At 36.5% G+C, this 21971-nt stretch overlaps 1 protein-coding gene and 1 non-coding gene across 7 annotated transcripts in view; one reads left to right on the top strand and one right to left on the bottom strand.

Moving 5' to 3' along the window:
* RGS22 (regulator of G protein signaling 22) overlaps nucleotides 1-21971 on the top strand; it is a 166696-nt gene that overhangs the window by 105165 nt on the left and 39560 nt on the right. For all 6 annotated transcript variants that reach the window (XR_007728202.1, XM_050801191.1, XM_050801192.1 and 3 more), the window contains 5 exons: nucleotides 1151-1243; nucleotides 3199-3371; nucleotides 4951-5113; nucleotides 7864-8022; nucleotides 10736-10804. Coding sequence is in view for 5 of the 6 variants with exons in the window: in XM_050801191.1 (XP_050657148.1) it covers nucleotides 1151-1243; nucleotides 3199-3371; nucleotides 4951-5113; nucleotides 7864-8022; nucleotides 10736-10804 (657 nt within the window). In the remaining variant the exon portion in view is untranslated. The remainder of the gene's footprint in view (nucleotides 1-1150; nucleotides 1244-3198; nucleotides 3372-4950; nucleotides 5114-7863; nucleotides 8023-10735; nucleotides 10805-21971) is intronic.
* Nucleotides 2614-2680, bottom strand: LOC126961932 (small nucleolar RNA SNORD77). Its single transcript, XR_007728512.1, has one exon. It is a non-coding gene; the product is annotated as a small nucleolar RNA SNORD77 (small nucleolar RNA).

Here is a 21971-nt window from a genome sequence, read left to right on the forward strand (position 1 = left end):
TGCTGCCTTTGCATTGTTATTCTTTGTTCATATCTCCTCAACAACTTCTTAGATTGTCATACAAAATTAATACCAAAACACCTTGGATAGAGTTACCTTATTGGATCGTGACTGAAACAACTGTTATGGTTTACTAAGTTCAATGACCAAAATAATTAGATTTCTCTTTGTCCTGAAAAATTAGCATAGCATCCTTTGTATTACAAAAATGCATTTATTACAGTAGGAAAATTTGGATATCAGATGAAGTTTAAAACAATTCTTTCCAGTCATTATTTTAAATATACTGTATGCCATAGAGGACGCAATGGTTTCAAAAAAAAAGGTTTGGAATTATAACTAACTTCCCTAAATCAAAAAGTTTCAGCATTAGTCGTGATTCTTATAAAATGGATGAAAGAAATTGTACTGTTTTTAGTAGGAGGAAAAATAAATCTCTCTTAATTCTAGAAACTTCCTTCTGGAAGTATGAGGACTTATCTAAAAGCCCAGCTGACTGTATTCTGTAGACTCTTTCCCAAAAAGAATAACGCAGCAGACTACCAAAGCTAGCTATTAAATACAGAAAGTTCTCAGGCAGCTCTTCAGTCAAGCTGGTTTTCCCCTGCAGTAGAGAAATAGAAAATGATCTTGTTCTTCTGACTATATGAAACAGTACGTTACAAACTCTGAAGACAAGCTGCTATGAGGTTTTATTTGATGATTGATGGTCTCCCCTCTTACTACAGCTTTACTACTTAAAGCCTTTGCTCACATACTAATGACAACATGGAGTCTGGTCGTTTCTTGTTTCTGTGAATTATTTGGTTCCTAAAGCTAGTGGCATCTGCTGTCATGACTATTATCATGTTATATTGAATAAAAGTTGGAAATGTGACCAATATATTTGCATTGTTTGTAAGTTTACATTCCTCCAGAAAGCAGGAATGATCTTTGGTGGCACTATATCATTACATAGAAATGTATGCATTTTGTATTGCATCCTTTTGAAGTGTGACCCTGCTATAGCTAATCTTTTAAACTATGTTATCTTTCTGCTTTTGCTTTGAAAATAATTTGCTTTATTGCCAACTGTATTTGTTTTTCAGCCCACTGTTACTAGCAAATTATACATTCTCTTGATGTCACAAGCTTTATTTATTTATTTTAGGTGGAGCTGGTGGAAGAAACTCGACAGTTAGACTCCACATACTTCAGAAAGCTACAGGCTTTGCATAAAGAGACACTTTCCAAGAAAGCTGGGGTAAGGCAACCTTCCACTTACAAAAACAAACTTTTTATCCTGGAGAGGGTTACCACTTTATGTATTGGGCAGGGGTAGACTGTAGAGTGAGGAGATCATGTATTATAGAGTAGGGGATAGGCAGTTTCATTTTTCTGCTGTTCCTTTGCCTAGCATGCTGCATTTGACAGGTGTTACCTCTTACTGACATATTTGACAAGGGAGCCAGAAAAACAAAGCAGATGAGGTATTTGACAGGGAACCAGGCCACTCGTTTGCCTTGGCTAAGACTAGACATTGGAGCCTTCAACTGTGTTATATTCCTTTGAATGTTATCAGTTATTTTCTAAATGGCAGCTGCTCTTTCTATTTGTTGTCAGGTTACAAAGGAGTTAAATTAAGTTTTCTAAACAGAAAAGAAACTGTTGTGTGACAGCAATAGGGAAATCAATAAAGAAAAAATATGGGAAGGAATTTAGGAAGATGGTAAAAAGATCATAGGATTGACTAGGGTATTAAAGTGTTACTTTGATTCATAAAGTTGCATCTTTTGGATTGGCTAAGTAAACATAATAAATCCTTAAAGCCATAAAATTAAATTTATGCATCTACATAAAAATGACAGTTAATTGACCTGGAAAATGTTTAAGATATATTAAAATTTTTGTAACAGAAACACTGGTATGGTATGATCCTGTTTATGTAAAATTATATATGTGTTTCTGCATGTATCCATATGTATAAAAAGAAATATCTGAAAAGACACTCACCAAAATATTAAAGATAACTCTGAGTGGTAAGGTTGCAGGTGATTTTTTTAAAACTTTCTTCTTTGTGCCTATCTGAAATTTTTATTCTTATCCGGAAGTTATCTATTTGATACACTAATACTATCTTGCAAAGGATACATAAAAATCCATAAAGGTAGCATGATATAAGGTTGTATTGTAAACTCTATGAACTAAACTTTATAACACTATCCACACTCCTTCTACATAAGGAAAATTAATTTTTAAAACATTGGTAGCTTATCTCATGGATCCTTTATAAAAACAAATAGGGAGATGAATTAGTTATGTAAGGAATTGTATAAGGAAGGGCCTTTCAAAGAATAAGCCTCTTTTCCCCTTTGCCCTTTCGTTCTTATAAACTGTTCACAAAACATCAGATGTCATAAAATTATCTAAAAATTAACTTCTATATGGTGATTATATTTATATTTTAATATTATATTTGAAGGATGTATTATTAGATAAGTAACTTGTATTACTCTATAACTTTTAAATATTATGTTATAAAAGAATGTCTTATGTTTATGATCAACATTGTTAAGAAAAAGAACCAGGTCACAAAACTATAAATAGGTGCATAATCCTATCTTTATATTTTAAAACTACATCAGACATTGTAAATCTCTTCATGAATTCAATCTGCTGAACTATGCAACCATCATAGTATCTAATCTTCACTTTTAATTTTTAATTTTTATTTTTAATTTTTATTGTTATACTTTTCTTCATTTTTTATAAACTACATGTATATACATAAGTAAGACTGGAAGGCTGTATTAAAAAATGTTAATGGTGGTTATCTTTGAATGGTAGTATTATGTATGATTTTTATTTTCTTATTACAAAAGGCATGTTACTTCTGTACTTAGAAAAATATATTAAAGTTAATTTACAAGCAAGTGCTTTGTGTAGTAAATATTTACTAAATATTTATGAAAAGAAGGGAATGGAATGAAAATAAACAGAACAGAATTTGATACGTTAGAATCTGAACCAGATTCTTTATCCAGATTGTTAGAATCTGAACCAGATTCTTTACAAGATTCTAGTCTTTACCCACTTCTGCCATTGAATTGTTAAATGGCCTTGGCCGAATGGTTACTTTTTCTTTCAGTTTCTCTACTTAAAATTGTAAACAATTTGTTGTGTTTAAGATTTTTTTTCTGAAAAGTACTGTTTCACCAGGATACCACTTGTGAAATTGGAAGTGGCATTTTATCACTCTCTAATGTCTCTAAACGAACAGAATATTGGGATAATGTTCCTGCAGAATACAAACATTTTAAGTTTAGTGATCTGCTTAATAACAAACTGGAGTTTGAACATTTCCGTCAGTTTCTTGAGACTCATTCTTCAAGGTAAGGGACATAACCATATATTTCTCACTGAAAACATTTTTCTAAGCTACTAGTTTTGATTCAACATATTATAAAAGTGATTTGGTGCTATAACAGATTTTACCCATGGCAATAAAAACTGACAAACATGATCATCTGAAATCTGTATAGGTAACTTTTTAAAGATGGAGTACATTTTGATTGTAGCAACCTCCACATAGTTCTTCTAAGTGGTTACATAATGTTGATACTTTTAGCATTGGCTAAGTTAAAATACCAATGTGCTTTATTTTTTCTCTTTTCTACTGTTTATTTGTTTTACATTTCTCTAGACTGGTATTTTAATTACTATTTCTGGAAAATGTCCTTTTTATATTTCATTGAGATATTGAAATTATAATATTTTATAATTTTTATTAACTGATATATAAATGAAACATTGTAGTTTTACCCAGAATCTTGGAACCTTATAACATATTTATCTAATATAAACTGAAGTATTGAATATATTTTTTCTTTTTAATATTCTCCCTAGTTAACAGAAACTGATTAGATCTGAGAGCCAAATTTCACTGTATATGGTTTCCCTTCATTGTAATGAGGATTTTTCTATCTTTTTGTTTTTCATCTGTTAATTTTTTAAATTTTTGTGGCTACATAGTACGTGTATATATTTATGGGGTACATGAGATGTTCTGATACAGGCATGCAGTGTGAAATAAGCGCATCATGGAGAATGGGGTGTCCATTCCCTCAAGCATTTATCCTTTGAGTTACAAACAATCTAGTTATACTTTAAGTTATTTTAAATTGTACAATTAAGTTATTATTGACTATAGTCATCCTATTGTGCTATCAAATAGTAGGTCTTATTCATTCTTTTTTTTTTTTTTTTTTTTTCTTTTTTGAGATAGGGTCTAACTCTGTCACCGAGGCTGAAGTGGCATGATCCCAGCTCACTGCAGCCTCCGTCTCCCGGGTTCAAGTGTTTCGCATGCCTCAGCCTCTGCAGTAGCTGGGATTACAGGCATGTGCCACCACGTCCAGCTAATTTTTGTATTTTTAGTAGAGATGGGATTTTGCCATGTTGGTCAGGCTGGTCTCAAACTCCTGAATTAAAGTGATCTGCCTGCCACCCACCTCGGCCTCCAAAAGTGCTGGGATTACAGGCGTGAGCCACTGTGCCTGGCCCTTATTTATGCTTTCTATTTTTTGGTACCCATTAAGATGAGGATTATTCTAAATCTGACCTTTTGTCAAATGACATGACATATGTGGAAATTTTCTTATTTTTGAAATTGATGAAATTAATGAAAGAACTCGGAGATCCCACCAATAATGGTGATAGATTTTTTTTTCTGATCCTAATATTCCTTTGTCATCATTCATATATTTAGCCAGGATTAGGAGTATAATAGAGTCAAGCTAACTAGCCTAGAAAGGAATCAGAGATAGAATATTGGGTTCATTATTTCCATGATCTAATGCAACTAGTCAAGACAGCCACTTTCTAAGTTCTGTCAAAACAACAATCGGGTGTTTGCTGGAATTTAGAGAAATAAATATGAAGACCTATACATTGTTTTTGTTTTCATTTTAGCATGGATCTTATGTGCTGGACAGACATCGAGCAGCTCCGGAGAATAACTTACAGAGATCGAAATCAAAGGGAGGCAAAATCTATATACATTAAAAACAAATACCTTAATAAAAAATATTTCTTTGGACCCAACAGTCCAGCTTCTCTGTATCAGCAGAACCAGGTATCAACATGCAAACCTATTTTTTAAACTGATGTTTGAAAACCGGTATTTTATTTCTATTTTTGCCAACAACCTGAAAGTCTCTTATTTTGTTTTCTTTTGCTTATGACTAATGTGTTAGAGACCTTTGATATTTATTTAGGTATTTATGAGCATCTATACATTAAATGTCTTTAATACTCAAATATTATATAGTATAAAAATATGTTACTCTAAAAAATAGTTTATAGAATAAAATAACTTTTATTCACCTACTCATTGACTCATTCAATAAATTTGAGTGCCTTCACTATGCCAGACTCTTCTAGGTGCTCAAGATAAAGTGGTGAAGAAGATGGACAAGCTCCCTGCACCTGTCAACATGTAGGAAAACAGCTGTTATCAACCATTAAGCCAAATCTGTACCACTTTTCTGTTCTTCTCTGAACTGATATTATTCCAAATATAATCGATCTTTGAAAATCCTCTTTACTATGGAACCTTGAACAAATGTTATAAAAGAAAAAAAAAGAAAATCCTCCTTACGATTGTATTTTTCCCAGAAACTATTTTTATTGACCAGGACAGTTTGAGCATTTTGTTGGACCAAAGTCCTATGGCCTTAATCACAATTTATTAATAACTAAATAACTACAGTGTCATTAGATTGACAGCAACAATATAAGATTGGGCTGGGTGCGGTGGCTTACGCCTGTAATCCCAGCACTTTGGGAGGCCAAGACAGGTAGATTGTTTGAGGTCAGGAGTTCGAGACCAGCCTGACCAACATGGTGAAACCCTGTCTCTACCAAAAATACAAAACTTAGCCGGGTGTGGTGGCACACACCTGTAACCCCAGCTACTCAGGAGGCTAAGACAGGAGAATCCCTTAAACCTAGGAGGCAGAGGTTGCAGTGAGTGGAGATTGTGCCCCTGCACTCCAGACTGGACAACAGAGTGAGTGAGAATGTGTCTCAAAATATATGTATATATATAATTGGGATTCAGCAGTAGGTTTGTGTTTATATAACACTGCTCATGAAATATGACTCAATTTTTATACTTTTGAAATATAAACAATTATTATAATTTATTTAGTTTGAAGTTTGTTAGTATTACATTCATGCCTAAAGATGTAATGTATAGCTTATGAATTTTTTGTTTGGTAGTTTATAAGAATACATATTCTAATGGTATATATTACTAAAATAAAAATTTCAGATTAATGCTAAATTCAGTAAATTAAAGAAAAACTCAGAGTTTCACTAGTAAGATATACCAAATTTAAAAGCTAGATCTTTGGAGTACAGGAGAAATTAGCAGAAGTCTTTGGGAGTGAGAAGGAGCAGGAATTCTAGGATTAAGCAACTTTGACAAAAATGCTTTGTCCTTAGTTCCTTGAGATACAAATCTGGGACACATTAGCAAAAGTGGTTGGGTGTCTCAATAAGCACAAGTATGAAATAAACACATGGAAAGCATTTGTTTTCTACTTGGCTTGCGCTCCATTGCGTGAGGTTTCATGGTATCTCATGCTACTGTGTGAATCCTCCATAGTACACACAACATGCTGAGAATCCAAGTCAGTGAAAGTCACCCATTGCTATCATAGCAAATGGATGTGTTTACTACAGAGGAGTTTTCCCAATGATCCTTCTTTGTCTTTGTCATTACTTTTAAAATGTATTTTGTACTTAAGGATGTCTGCATCACATTGTTTTACAAAGATCGTGCTAGTCCAGATTTCAGTTGTGCAGCCAATTTGCTCTTTAATTAGCAAGGTAGTCTTTTTTTTTCCTTTTCTTTTTTGTTTTTATGCAGAAACAATATTAGTGTTGATATTATTTAGTTGATATTATTGAAGGAGGACTAAGAAGAGGATTTCCTTTTTGTTTTTATATAAAACAATAGTATTAGTAGGGTATTATATTAATATTATTGCTCAAAGGAGAACTAAGAAGAGGGCAGTTGTTCCACTGAGCCATCCAGAAATTTTGAGTGGTATGTACACAGAAACAGGGAGAAACCAGAATGAGTTATGGCAGGAAAAAGCCATTAGTAGCTTGTTGAAGCCAATAGTTAAGCAGAAGGAAAATTTAGATCACAAAGAAATTGTGTTTTACAAATGGTACTTATTGTCTATAAAACATGACCTTTTTCTTCTTCCTGTTGCCTCTGTTTTCTGCTTAGAGGTTGTTGGAAAAGCCCTACATTGCTATCACTACAGCTGCACTGTTCTAGGTGCATAGTGCACTACAGCTGCCATCATCCTATCTCCAACCCAATATTTGTTGGTAATATACATATTTATAATATCTGAGTCAAGGTTGTCTTTTAACTAACACATTTTCCTCATCCACAGAAGAAAATTCTTAAATGGATCAATTTGACTAGAATCACAGATTCATAGGATATTAGAAAACTAATAGACTAATGTCCTCATTTTTCAGTTGGAGATACTGAGTCCATGGAGAGAAAAAAATGCCATTGCTGTGGTCACACAGGATAAAAATCTCACTTCTGTGTTCTTTTTGATATATCATAAGTAAGCACAAATCATACATCTAAAACAACCACCACATACACCACAATTGTCTGTCTGATTTTAGGGGAATTACTGCTCAGTATAGCCAGGAGATGTTATACCGAAAATGAAAATTGGCACTCCTCAGGATGCAGCAAATGGTTTTGTAGTGAATGAATGAATTAATGATTATTAGTGTTTCTTTTAAAAAGCACAATAGTTTCTGTTTCCATTTTAATTTTCTTAGGTAATGCATTTAAGTGGTGGCTGGGGGAAGATTCTTCATGAGCAGCTTGATGCACCTGTTCTAGTTGAAATCCAGAAGCATGTCCAAAATAGGCTAGAAAATGTATGGCTGCCATTGTTTCTTGCAAGTGAACAGTTTGCAGCACGTCAAAAGATAAAGGTATATAAATTAGTATAATCTTTTGAAAGCAGTTGTCAGTACCTCTCAAAACTTCAAATGTGCATACCTGGTGACCCAGCCATTGTATTTTTTTTTTTTTAAGGAATGGGTTCTCTCTGTCACCCAGTCTGAAGTACAGCAGTGTGATCCTAGCTCACTGCAGCCTTGAACTCCTGTGCTCAAGCAATACTCCCACCTCAGTCTTCCAAGTAGCTGAGACTACAGGCATGCATTACCATGCCTAGCTAATTAAAAAACATTTTTTTTTTTGGAAGACATGGAGTCTTTCTATGTGCCAGGCTGGTCTCAAACTCCTAGGCTCGAGCAGTCCTCCTGCCTTGGCCTCCCAAAGTGCTGGGATTACAGGTGTGAGATGCTATGCCAAGCCTTAGTCATTGTACTTCTGTTGAGAGTGGTTTGAAGTATGGAGTCAGCCATGTGTGGTGGCATGCACCTATAGTCCCAGCTACTTGGAAGACTGAAGCAGGAGGATTGCTTGAGTCTAGGAGATCAAGGCTACAGTGAGCTATGATCACATCAGTGCACTCTAGCCTGGGTGACAGAGTGAAACCCTGTCTCTAAAATAATAATAATAATAATAATAATAATAAATACATTTTTAAAAAGAAGCATGGAGTCAAACTTCCCAAGTTTTTGGTTTTTTGTTTGAGAGCCAGGGGTCACCCTGTTGTCCTCAGTGTCCAAACTAGAGTGCAGTGGCTATTCACAGGCACAATCATGGTGTACTACAGCTTTGAACCACTGGGGCTCAATCAGTCTTCCTGCCTCAGCCTCTGAATTGCTGGGACTGTAGGCAAGCGCCACAGTGCCCAGCTCTGACTGCCAAGTTTTAATCTCAACACTGCCACATGTTAGTTGTACCACCTTTAACTTTCATAAATTGTTTCCTCATTTGAAAAATCGAGTTGGTCATAGTAATTACTTAGTAAGGTTGTTCTGAAAAATGAAGTGAAATTAACATGTGCTTAGTGTCTGTCTTAGAATGGTGCCTGGCACATGGCAAACACTCAACTCTTACCTATTAATATAGTTGTTATTTTTAATATTATTAAGTCCTCACACAAATAGACAAGGTTATACAAGGATATTCATTGTAATATCAAATGGGGGAAGAATTAGATGAGTTATGATAATTCTGTACTATGGAAAAATATGCAGGTTTCCTTACAAAATGAAATATGAGATTTCTACATGTACTATATGAAAAATGTCATTTATTGAACAAAACAAGGAGGATGCAGAACAATATATAGAAGATAATCCCATTACATTTACTTACATCTCTGTCTATGCATATCTATCCATCCATCCATCCATCTGTTTATGCTTATGATAGAAAAATATCTATGCCTCCTGGGAATGGGTTTGGGGAGTGCAGATTTTTACTTTTTATTTTGTAAAGTGGGTTTGTCTTTGCTTTGTCTTATTTTTATTTTATAAGAAGTATTTCTTTGATAATTTAAAATGTCATTAGCAAACCTTGTTTTTAGGTTTCAGGCAAACCTGATCTTTATAAAAATAACACAGAGGTCAGAAAACACGTAATTTTGGACTTTAGTATGCAAAGCCACGTGCCATTAATACTAATCAGGAAGAACCTGAAAAGCTTCCTTCTATATTCCATTTCTCAAACACTTTGTGGCCTACTTATTTGGAAATACCCTTAGTCATTTGAGCTGAGCAACTTACGGAAAACACAGTACAGTTGGGAAGACAGAATTTATAGTATGAAGAGGAAGGATTGACTTTAGGCAAAATGTTTCTGGAAATAAGCTTTGGGAAAACTCAAATCTCCTCATTCTCTTTCTTCAGGTTAACTCCAATTCTCTATCCAAAGCCAAGTAAAAGGACATCTGGCTTGCTAATATTATTTACCGCATTTCCTCATTATGTTTATCGCTGTAATTTTATTGTAATGCATAGTAATTTCTTGACTTAGCATTCTTTGGGTGGCCAGAAAAATAAACTGATTTTGGCAACCTTGAACCAAAGACAAAAAGGAGGGGTGACGATTTATTCTAAAATGGTGCTGGGACATCTCACACACTTAAGAGTTGACGCCCAAGCTTTAGAAAAGATGTAGGCCAGAACAGCCATGGGAACCCAGCAATAATTCTCAGATCTTTCCACCTGGCTCTGTCTATCAAAAAGACTTAGCCCCAGTGATTCTAGTCCTTATCTCTCTAGATCCGCTTCTGGATCTATCTGCTATGGACAGGGAGATAGAGTCAACAGCACAGATTTGTTATGAGTGGTTTTCAAGAAAGGGGAAATAATATGAATAGACAATAACCCCAAGAAATATCTACTATATTTCTGTGTCGAGTAACTTTTAGTACTCTTTTAAAATTAGTTGTGAAAGTATATGGCTAGAAAATAGCTAAAAAGTCTGAGAAGTTGTAACTGTCTTTCCAGCTTCAGTTCCCATGTGAGCTCAAGTGAAACTATCATCATTTGGGGCAATAACAATCGGCTATTATTATCTCTGTTTTACAGATGAGAATACAGTGCTCAGAAAAATTTGGTATCTGACCACAGGGCTTCCATTTTTAAGTTTTATCCTCTTTCTCCTAAACTTCACTATCTCTTATCCAAGTTAACCTTTATCTCATTTTTTAAGCTACTTAATTAGTAAATGATTTCAAACCTTTAGTCTGAATAACTGGGATAAAATAATTGGTTTTGCTTTCAGGTACAGATGGAAGACATAGCAGAAGAGCTCTTACTACAGAAGCCTGAAAAGAAAATCGGGGTCTGGAAGGCAAGTAATGTTTCTTATATTTTTCCTCTTGTAAGTTTTGCTCTGTCAAAGTATTGTTTTTCTTTCCCCTTCTTGTTCAAAAATTCTCACTGAAGACACACTGTTTCCTAAACTGACAACTGAGCACTGATACTGTTTTTAATAGGTGAATGGAATTTGGAGGAAAATGTGACTCTATCAGAACTCTGTTCTTTTTTTATATATATATACTTTAAGTTCTAGGGTACATGTGCACAATGTGCAGGTTTGTTGTACCATGTTGGTTTGCTGCACCCATCAACTCATCATTTACATTAGTTATTTCTCCTAATGCTACTCCTCCCCCAGCCTGCCACTCCCCAACAGGCCCCAGTGTGTGATGTTCCCCTCTCTGTGTCAAAGTGATTGCATTGTTCAATTCCTACCTATGAGTGAGAACATGCAGTGTTTGGTTTTCTGTCCTTGTGATAGTTTGTTGAGAATGATGGTTTCCAGCTTCATTCGTGTCCCTGCAAAGGACATGAACTTATCCTTTTTTAATGGCTGCATGGTATTCCATGGTGTATATGTGCCACATTTTCTTAATCCAGTCTATCATTGATGAACATTTGGGTTGGTTCCAAGTCTTTGCTATTGTGCAGGGTGCCACAATAAACATACATGTGCATGTGTCTTTATAGCAGCATGATTTATAATCCTTTGGGTATATACCCAATAACGGGATGGCTGGGTGAAATGGTATTTCTAGTTCTAGATCCTTGAGGAATCACCACACTGTCTTCCACAATGGTCTAGCCAATTTACACTCTCACCAACAGTGTAAAAGTGTTCCTGTTTCTCCACATCCCCTCCAGCATCTGTTGTTTCCTGACTTTGTAATGATTGCCATTCTAACTGGTGTGAGACGGTATCTCATTGTGGTTTTGATTTGCATTTCTCTGATGACCAGTGATGATGAGCATTTTTTTCATGTGTCTGTTGCCTGCATAAATGTCTTCTTTTGAAAAGTGTCTATTCATATCCTTTGTCCACTTTTTGATTTTTTTTTTTTCTCGTAAATTTGTTTGAGCTCTTCGTAGATTCTGGATATTAGCCCTTTGTCAGATGGGCAGATTGCAAAAATTTTCTCCCATTCTGTAGGTTACCTATTCACTCTGATGGTAGTTTCTTTTGCCATGCAGAAGCTCTTTAGTTTAATTAGATCCCATTTGTCTATTTTGACTTTCATTACCATTGCTTTTGGTGTTTTAGTCATCAAGTCCTTGCCCATGCCTGTGTCCTGAATGGTATTGCATATGTTTTCTTCTAGCATTTATATGGTTTTAGATCTAACATTTAAGTCTTGAATCCATCTTGAATTAATTTTTGTATAAGGTATAAGGAAGGGATTCAGTTTCAGCTTTTTACTTATGGCTAGCCAGTTTTCCCAGCACCATTTATTAAATAGGGAATCCGTTCCTCATTTCTTGTTTTTGTCAGGTTTGTCAAAGATCAGATGATTGTAGATGTGTGGTGTTATTTCTGAGGCCTCTGTTCTGTTCCATTGGTCTATATATCTTTTTTGGTACCAGTACCATGCTGTTTTGGTTACTGTAGCCTTGTAGTATAGTTTGAAGTCAGGTAGTGTGATGCCTCCAACTTTGTTCTTTTGGCTTAGGATTGTCTTGGCAATGTGGGCTCTTTTTTGGTTCCATATGAAGTTTAAAGTAGTTTTTTTCTAATTCTGTGAAGAAAGTCATTGGTAGCTTGATGGGGGTGGCATTGAATCTACAGATTACTTTGCACAGTATGGCCATTTTCACGATATTGATTCTTCCTATCCATGAGCATGGAATGTTCTTCCATTTGTTTGTGTCCTCTTTTATTTCGTTTAGCAGTGGTTTCTAGTTCTGCTTTAAGAGGTCCTTCAGATCTCTTGTAAGTTGGATTCCTAGGTATTTTATTCTCTGTGTAGCGATTGTGAATGGGAATTCACTCATGATTTGGTACTCTTTTTGTCTGTTAATATTGTATAGGAATACTTGTGATTTTTGCACATTGATTTTGTATCCTTAGACTTTGCTGATGTTGCTTATCAGCTTAAGGAGATTTTGGGCTGAGATGATGGGGTTTTCTAAATACACAATCAAATGTGCCGGTTTTCAAAGGGAATGCTTCCAGTTTTTGCCCATTCAGTATGATATTAGCTGTGGGTTTGTCATAAATAGCTCTTATTATTTTGAGATACATTCCATCAATACCTAGTTTACTAAGAGTTTTTAGCATGAAAGGCTGTTGGATTTTGTTGAAGGCCTTTTCTGCATCTATTGAGATAATCATCTGTTTTTTGTCATTGGTTCTGTTTATGTGATGGATTATGTTTATTGATTTGCATATGTTGAACCAGTCTTGCATCCCATGTATGAAGCAGACTTGTTCGTGGTGGATAAGTTTTGATGTGCTACTGAATTTGATTTGCCAGTAATTTATTGAGGATTTTCGCATTGATGTTCATCAGGGATATTGATGAACAAAAAATTCTCTTTTTTTGTTGTGTTTCTGCCAGGCTTTGGTATCAGGATGATGTTGGCCTCATAAAATGTGTTAGGGAGGATTCCCTCTTTTTCTGTTGATTGGAATAGTTTCAGAAGGAATGGTACAACTCCTCTTTGTACCTCTGGTAGAATTCGGCTGTGAATCCGTCTGGTCCTGGACTTTTTTTGGTTGGTAACCTATTCATTATTGCCTCAATTTCAGAGCCTGTTATTGGTCTGTTCAGGGATTTAACTTCTTCCTGGTTTAGTCTTGAGAGAGTGTATGTGTCCAGGAATTTATCCATTTCTTCTAGATTTCCTAGTTCATTTGCATAGAGGTGTTTATAGTATTCTCTCGTGGTGGTTTGTATTTCTGTTGGATCGGTGGTGATATCCCCTTTATCATTTTTATTGCATCTGTTTGATTCTTCTCTCTTTTCTTTATTAGTCTGGTTGGCAGTCTATCAATTTTGTTGATCTTTTCAAAAAACTAGCTCCTGGATTCATTGATTTTTTTGAAGCGTTTTTTGTGTCTCTATCTCTTTCAGTTCTGCTCTGATCTTAGTTGTTTCTTGCCTTCTGGTAGCTTTTGAATTTGTTTGCTCATGCTTCTCTAGTTCTTTTAATTGTGATGTTAGGTGTCAGTTTTATATCTTTCCTGGTTTCTCTTGTGGGCATTTAGTACTATAAATTTCCCTCTACATACTGCTTTAAATGTGTCCCAGAGATTCTGGTACATTGTGTCTTTATTCTCATTGGTTTCAAAGAACATTTTTTTTTTTTTTTTTTTTTTAATTTTTTTATTATTATTATGCTTTAAGTTGTAGGGTACATGTGCATAACGTGCAGGTTTGTTACATATGTATACTTGTGCCATGTTGGTGTGCTGCACCCATCAACTCGTCAATTACATCAGGTATAACTCCCAATGCAATCCCTCCCCCCTCCCCCTCCCCATGATAGGCCCTGGTGTGTGATGTTCCCCTTCCTGAGTCCAAGTGATCTCATTGTTTAGTTCCCACCTATGAGTGAGAACATGCGGTGTTTGGTTTTCTGTTATTCTGATAGTTTGCTAAGAATGATGGTTTCCAGCTGCATCCATGTCCCTACAAAGGACACAAACTCATCCTTTTTTATGGCTGCATAGTATTCCATGGTGTATATGTGCCACATTTTCTTAATCCAATCTGTCACTGATGGACATTTGGGTTGATTCCAAGTCTTTGCTATTGTGAATAGTGCAGCAATAAACATACATGTGCATGTGTCTTTATAGCAGCATGATTTATAATCCTTTGGGTATATACCCAGTAATGGGATGGCTGGGTCATATGGTACATCTAGTTCTAGATCCTTGAGGAATCGCCATACTGTTTTCCATAATGGTTGAACTAGTTTACAATCCCACCAACAGTGTAAAAGTGTTCCTATTTCTCCACATCCTCTCCAGCACCTGTTGTTTCCTGACTTTTGAATGATCGCCATTCTAACTGGTGTGAGATGGTATCTCATTATGGTTTTGATTTGCATTTCTCTGATGGCCAGTGATGATGAGCATTTTTTCATGTGTCTGTTGGCTGTATGAATGTCTTCTTTTGAGAAATGTCTGTTCATATCCTTTGCCCACTTTTTGATGGGGTTGTTTGTTTTTTTTCTTGTAAATTTGTTTGAGTTCTTTGTAGGTTCTGGATATTAGCCCTTTGTCAGATGAGTAGATTGCAAAAATTTTCTCCCATTCTGTAGGTTGCCTGTTCACTCTGATGGTAGTTTCTTTTGCTGTGCAGAAGCTCTTTAGTTTAATGAGATCCCATTTGTCAATTTTGGCTTTTGCTGCCGTTGCTTTTGGTGTTTTAGACATGAAGTCTTTGCCCATGCCTATGTCCTGAATGGTACTACCTAGGTTTTCCTCTAGGATTTTTATGGTATTAGGTCTAACATTAATTCTCTAATCCATCTTGAATTAATTTTCGTATAAGGAGTAAGGAAAGGATCCAGTTTCAGCTTTCTACTTATAGCTAGCCAATTTTCCCAGCACCATTTATTAAATAGGGAATCCTTTCCCCATTTCTTGTTTCTCTCAGGTTTGTCAAAGATCAGATGGCTGTAGATGTGTGGTATTATTTCTGAGGACTCTGTTCTGTTCCATTGGTCTAGATCTCTGTTTTGGTACCAGTACCATGCTGTTTTGGTTACTGTAGCCTTGTAGTATAGTTTGAAGTCAGGTAGCGTGATGCCTCCAGCTTTGTTCTTTTGACTTAGGATTGTCTTGGAGATGCGGGCTCTTTTTTGGTTCCATATGAACTTTAAAGCAGTTTTTTCCAATTCTGTGAAGAAACTCATTGGTAGCTTGATGGGGATGGCATTGAATCTATAAATTACCTTGGGCAGTATGGCCATTTTCACGATATTGATTCTTCCTATCCATGAGCATGGTATGTTCTTCCATTTGTTTGTGTCCTCTTTTATTTCACTGAGCAGTGGTTTGTAGTTCTCCTTGAAGAGGTCCTTTACATCCCTTGTAAGTTGGATTCCTAGGTATTTTATTCTCTTTGAAGCAATTGTGAATGGAAGTTCATTCCTGATTTGGCTCTCTGTTTGTCTGTTACTGGTGTATAAGAATGCTTGTGATTTTTGCACATTAATTTTGTATCCTGAGACTTTGCTGAAGTTGCTTATCAACTTAAGGAGATTTTGGGCTGAGACAATGGGGTTTTCTAAATATACAATCATGTCATCTGCAAACAGGGACAATTTGACTTCTTCTTTTCCTAACTGAATACCCTTGATTTCTTTCTCTTGCCTAATTGCCCTAGCCAGAACTTCCAACACTATGTTGAATAGGAGTGGTGAGAGAGGGCATCCCTGTCTTGTGCCAGTTTTCAAAGAGAATTTTTCCAGTTTTTGCCCATTCAGTATGATATTGGCTGTGGGTTTGTCATAAATAGCTCTTATTATTTTGAGGTACGTTCCATCAATACCGAATTTATTGAGCGTTTTTAGCATGAAGGGCTGTTGAATTTTGTCAAAAGCCTTTTCTGCATCTATTGAGATAATCATGTGGTTCTTGTCTTTGGTTCTGTTTATATGCTGGATTATGTTTATTGATTTGCGAATGTTGAACCAGCCTTGCATCCCAGGGATGAAGCCCACTTGATCATGGTGGATAAGCTTTTTGATGTGTTGCTGAATCCGGTTTGCCAGTATTTTATTGAGGATTTTTGCATCGATGTTCATCAGGGATATTGGTCTAAAATTCTCTTTTTTTGTTGTGTCTCTGCCAGGCTTTGGTATCAGGATGATGTTGGCCTCATAAAATGAGTTAGGGAGGATTCCCTCTTTTTCTATTGATTGGAATAGTTTCAGAAGGAATGGTACCAACTCCTCCTTGTACCTCTGGTAGAATTCAGCTGTGAATCCATCTGGTCCTGGACTTTTTTTGGTTGGTAGGCTATTAATTATTGCCTCAATTTCAGAGCCTGCTATTGGTCTATTCAGGGATTCAACTTCTTCCTGGTTTAGTCTTGGAAGAGTGTAAGTGTCCAGGAAATTATCCATTTCTTCTAGATTTTCCAGTTTATTTGCGTAGAGGTGTTTATAGTATTCTCTGATGGTAGTTTGTATTTCTGTGGGGTCGGTGGTGATATCCCCTTTATCATTTTTAATTGCGTCGATTTGATTCTTCTCTCTTTTCTTCTTTATTAGTCTTGCTAGTGGTCTGTCAATTTTGTTGATCTTTTCAAAAAACCAACTCCTGGATTCATTGATTTTTTGGAGGGTTTTTTGTGTCTCTATCTCCTTCAGTTCTGCTCTGATCTTAGTTATTTCTTGCCTTCTGCTAGCTTTTGAATGTGTTTGCTCTTGCTTCTCTAGTTCTTTTAATTGCGATGTTAGAGTGTCCATTTTAGATCTTTCCTGCTTTCTCTTGTGGGCATTTAGTGCTATAAATTTCCCTCTACACACTGCTTTAAATGTGTCCCAGAGATTCTGGTATGTTGTATCTTTGTTCTCATTGGTTTCAAAGAACATCTTTATTTCTGCCTTCATTTCGTTATGTACCCAGTAGTCATTCAGGAGCAGGTTGTTCAGTTTCCATGTAGTTGAGCGGTTTTGATTGAGTTTCTTAATCCTGAGTTCTAGTTTGATTGCACTGTGGTCTGAGAGACAGTTTGTTATAATTTCTGTTCTTGTACATTTGCTGAGGAGTGCTTTACTTCCAATTACGTGGTCAATTTTGGAGTAAGTACGATGTGGTGCTGAGAAGAATGTATATTCTGTTGATTTGGGGTGGAGAGTTCTATAGATGTCTATTAGGTCTGCTTGCTGCAGAGATGAGTCCAATTCCTGGATATCCTTGTTAACTTTCTGTCTCATTGATCTGTCTAATGTTGACAGTGGAGTGTTGAAGTCTCCCATTATTATTGTATGGGAGTCTAAGTCTCTTTGTAAGTCTCTCAAAGAACATCTTTATTTCTGCCTTCATTTCATTATTTACCCAGTAGTCATTCAGGAGCAAGTTGTTCAGTTTCCATGTAGTTGTGTGGTTTTGAGTGAGTTTCTTAATCCTGAGTTCTAGTTTGATTGCATTGTGGTCTGAGAGACAGTTTGTTGTGATTTCTGTTCTTCTACATTTGTTGAGGAGTGCTTTACTTCCAATTAGGTGGTTAGTTTTAGAATAAGTGTGATGTGGTGCTGAGAATAATGTATATTCCGTTGATTTGGGGTGAAGAGTTCTGTAGATGTCTATTAGGTCTGCTTGTTGCAGAGCTGAGTTCCGGTCCTGGATATCCTTGCTAACCTTCTGTCTCATTGATCTCTCTAATATTGATAGTGGGGTGTTCAAGTCTCCCATTATTATTGTGTGGGAGTCTAAGTCTCTTTGTAGCTCTCTAAGGACTTACTTTATGAATCTGGGTGCTCCTGTGTTGGGTGCATATATATTTAGGATAGTTAGCTCTTCTTGTTGAATTGATCCCTTTACCATTATGTAATGGCCTTGTCTCTTTTGATCTTTGTTGGTTTAAAGTCTGTTTTATCAGAGACTAGGATTGCAACCCCTCCTTTTTTTGCTTTCCATTTGCTTGATAGATCTTCCTCCATTTCTTTATTTTGAGCCTTTGTGCATCTTTGCACATGAGATGGGTCTCCTGAATACAGCACACTGATGGATCTTGACTCTTTATCCAATTTGCCAGTTTATGTCTTTTAATTGGGGCATTTAGCCCATTTACATTTAAGGTTAATATTGTTATGTGTGAATTTGATGCTGTCATTATGATGTTTGCTGGTTATTTTGCCCATTAATTGATGCAGTTTCTTCATAGCATCAGTGGTCTTTACTATTTGGCATGTTTTCATGGTGGCTAGTACCGGTTGTTCCTTTCCATGTTTAGTACTTCCTTCAGGAGCTCTTGTAGGGCAGGCCTGGTGGTGACAAAATCTCTCAGCATTTGCTTGTCTGTAAAGGAGTTTATTTCTCCTTGACTTATGAAGCTTAGTTTGGCTGGATATGAAATTCTGGGTTGAAAATTCTTTTCTTTAAGAATGTTGAATATTGGCCCCCACTCTCTTCTGGCTTGTAGGGTTTCTTCCGAGAGATCCGCTGTTAGTCTGATGGGCTTCCCTTTGTGGGTAACTCGACCTTTTTCTCTGGCTGCCCTTAACACTTTTTTTCCTTCATTTCAATCTTGGCAAATCTGATAATTATGTCTTGGGGTTGCTCTTCTCGAGGAGTATCTTTTTGGTGTTCTCTGTATTTCCTGAATTTGAATGTTGGCCTGCCTTTCTAGGTTGGGGGAGTTCTCCTGGATAATATTCTGAAGAGTGTTTTCCAACTTGGTTCCATTCTCCCCATCACTTTCAGGTACACCAATCAAATGTAGATTTGCTCTTTTCACATAGTCCCATATTTCTTGGAGGCTTTGTTCATTTCTTTTTACTCTTTTTTCTCTAATCTTGTCTTCTCGCTTTATTTCATTAATTTGATCTTCAATCACAGATACCCTTTCTTCCACTTGATTGAATTTGCTCTTGAAGCTTGTGCATGCATCACAAAGTTCTTGTGCCATGATTTTCAGCTCCATCAGGTCATTTAAAGTCTTCTCCACACTGTTTATTCTAGTTGGCCATTCGTCTAATCTTTTTTCAAGGTTTTTACCTTCCTTGTGATGGGTTCCAACATCCTCCTTTAGCTCAGAGAAGTTTGTTATTACTGACCTTCTGAAGCCTACTTCTGTCAGCTTGTCGAAGTCATTCTCCATCCTGGTTTATTCTGTAGCTGGTGAGGAGCTGTAATCCTTTGGAGGAGAAGAGATGCTCTGATTTTTAGAATTTTCAGCTTTTCTGCTCTGGTTTCTCCCTATCTTTGTGGTTTTATCTACCTTTGGTCTCTGATGATGGTGACCTACAGATGGGGTTTTGGTGTGGATGTCCTTTTTGTTGATGTTAATGCTGCTCCTTTCTGCTTGTTAGTTTTCCTTCTAATAGTCAGGTCCCTCAGCTGCAGGTCTGTTGTAGTTTGTTGGAGTTCCACTCCAGACCCTGTTTGCCTGGGTATCACCAGCAGAGGCTGCAGAAGAGCAAATATTGCAGAACAGCAAATATTGCTGCCTGATCCTTCCTCTGGAAGCTTCGTCCCAGAGGGGCAGCCGCCTATATGAGGTGTTTGTCAGCCCCTACCATGTAGACACCTCCCAGTTAGGCTACATGGGGGTCAGGGACCCACTTGAGGAGACAATCTGTCCATTCTCAGAGCTCAAATGCTGTGCTGGGAGAACCACTGCTCTCTTCAAACGTTTAGGTCTGCAGAAGTTGTCTCCTGCCTTTTGTTCAGTTATGCCCTGCCCACAGAGGTGGAGTCTAGAGGCAATAGGCCTTGTTGAGCTGTGGTGGGCTTAATTTTCACATCGTAGTACAGCAGCTTTCAACATCTGACCCACGTTTCAGTGACTTGCCCAAGAACCAGATGCATTGTGGAATTCTGATACATCTCTTCAAGAGCCCCCAGGTTGTATGCCAAGAATGTTGCAGGACTTTTCCTTCGTTCAGCTAAAGACTGGGTTCTTGTCTGTCCCTCGGCCAGGAAAATTTAGGCTGGGAGATGGTTTAAAGGGTGAATAAAGCTGGGTTTTATTGGGTGAAAAGGTGGGGGGATGAAAGGGAAACAGGGTTCCTTCACAAGGCCAGAGTCCCCTGCTAGAGGCTTCCCATTGACCCTTGGAATTCAGAACTCTGTTCTTTTTAAAAAACTTATTATTATTATTATTCGGGTCTTGCTGTGTTGCCCAGGCCAGAGTGCAATAGTATGATCATAGCTCGTTATCACATCTAACTCCTGGGCTTGAGTGATCCTCCTGTGTTCACCTCCTGAATAAGGAGCTCTATTCTTAAAGAGATCCTTGACCTGTTCAACCTTAGAAGTGTGTGATTGCCTTAAATATGTATTTTTCTTTATTCTGTGTGTCATGGATTTACTGAGACAAGCTGTGCATTCCAACATATGATAGTTTATTATTGAAAGTGAATTACACAAAAAATGAGCAGCATGCAGCAGAATCAGCAGGTTAAATTGTCTTACATTATGACTTTATCTGTCTGTCTGTCTATCTATCTATCTATCTATCTATCTATCTATCTATCTATCTATTGATCGACAGAGTCTTGCTCTGTCGCCCAGGTTGGAATGAAGTGGCACAATCTCAGCTCACTGCAACCTCTGCCTCCCAGGTTCAAGCAAGTTTCATGCCTCAGCCTCCCCAGTAGTTGGGATTACAGGCACACACCACTACACCCAGCTTATTTTTTGCATTTGTAATGTAGACGGGGTTTTATCATGTTGCCCAGGCTGGTTTTGAACTCCTGAGCTCAGGCAATCTGCCCATCTTGGCCTCCCAAACTGCTAGGATTACAGGCATGAGCCATCACGCCAGGTACATTATCCCTTCTATTTAGAGCTGCATTTTAATCATAACTGTACACTGCTCTCAGGCATCCTCACAAGGGCACTTTGCCGAGCAGGAGCACACATAAAAAATCAAATCAAATTGAAATAGAAATAAAAATATTAAAAGCAAAAAGATAGAATTTTAGCTTTAAAAGAATTAAGATAACTATCATTTTGATGACTTAAAACCACTACAATGTAATACCTGGCTAGAAATGGCCTATTTTGCTTTGTAACATGCATAATAAACATAGTCTTCCTTTTGAACTTGCAAGTTTATGTGTACTTATCCTTCTGCAGGTCCTAATAAAATGTCCAACTAGACCTAGGTGACCCTCTGCTAACTAACAAAAATAGATGTTTATTTGAATATTAGAGGAATGTATGTATCTGTTAGTATGCTCTTTTGTGTGTTTTCCTCTTGAAAAGAAATAAACTTTTTTAATGTTTGTTTTTTGCATGGAATGGAATTATTTTTATATAATTGTTTATTACATGTATTTTATTATTTTGTTTAAATTACAGGTTTTAGTTAAATTTCTAAGTTTTACTATCTTAAGCAGATCTTAAAATATTATTTGCTGAGTGGATTTTAAATAAACATCCCAGTCTAATACATAGCTGTTCCTATTTGTAGGGCTATAATTTTAATATGGGCCATATGGTGGGGGTCTTAACTTTTTGTCCAGAGAACATGACATGTGTCTCACTAAAATAGTGACATCTATTCACTTCT

The sequence above is a fragment of the Macaca thibetana genome, chromosome 8 (assembly GCF_024542745.1).
Source record: "Macaca thibetana thibetana isolate TM-01 chromosome 8, ASM2454274v1, whole genome shotgun sequence".
NCBI classification, from domain to species: Eukaryota; Metazoa; Chordata; class Mammalia; order Primates; family Cercopithecidae; genus Macaca; species Macaca thibetana.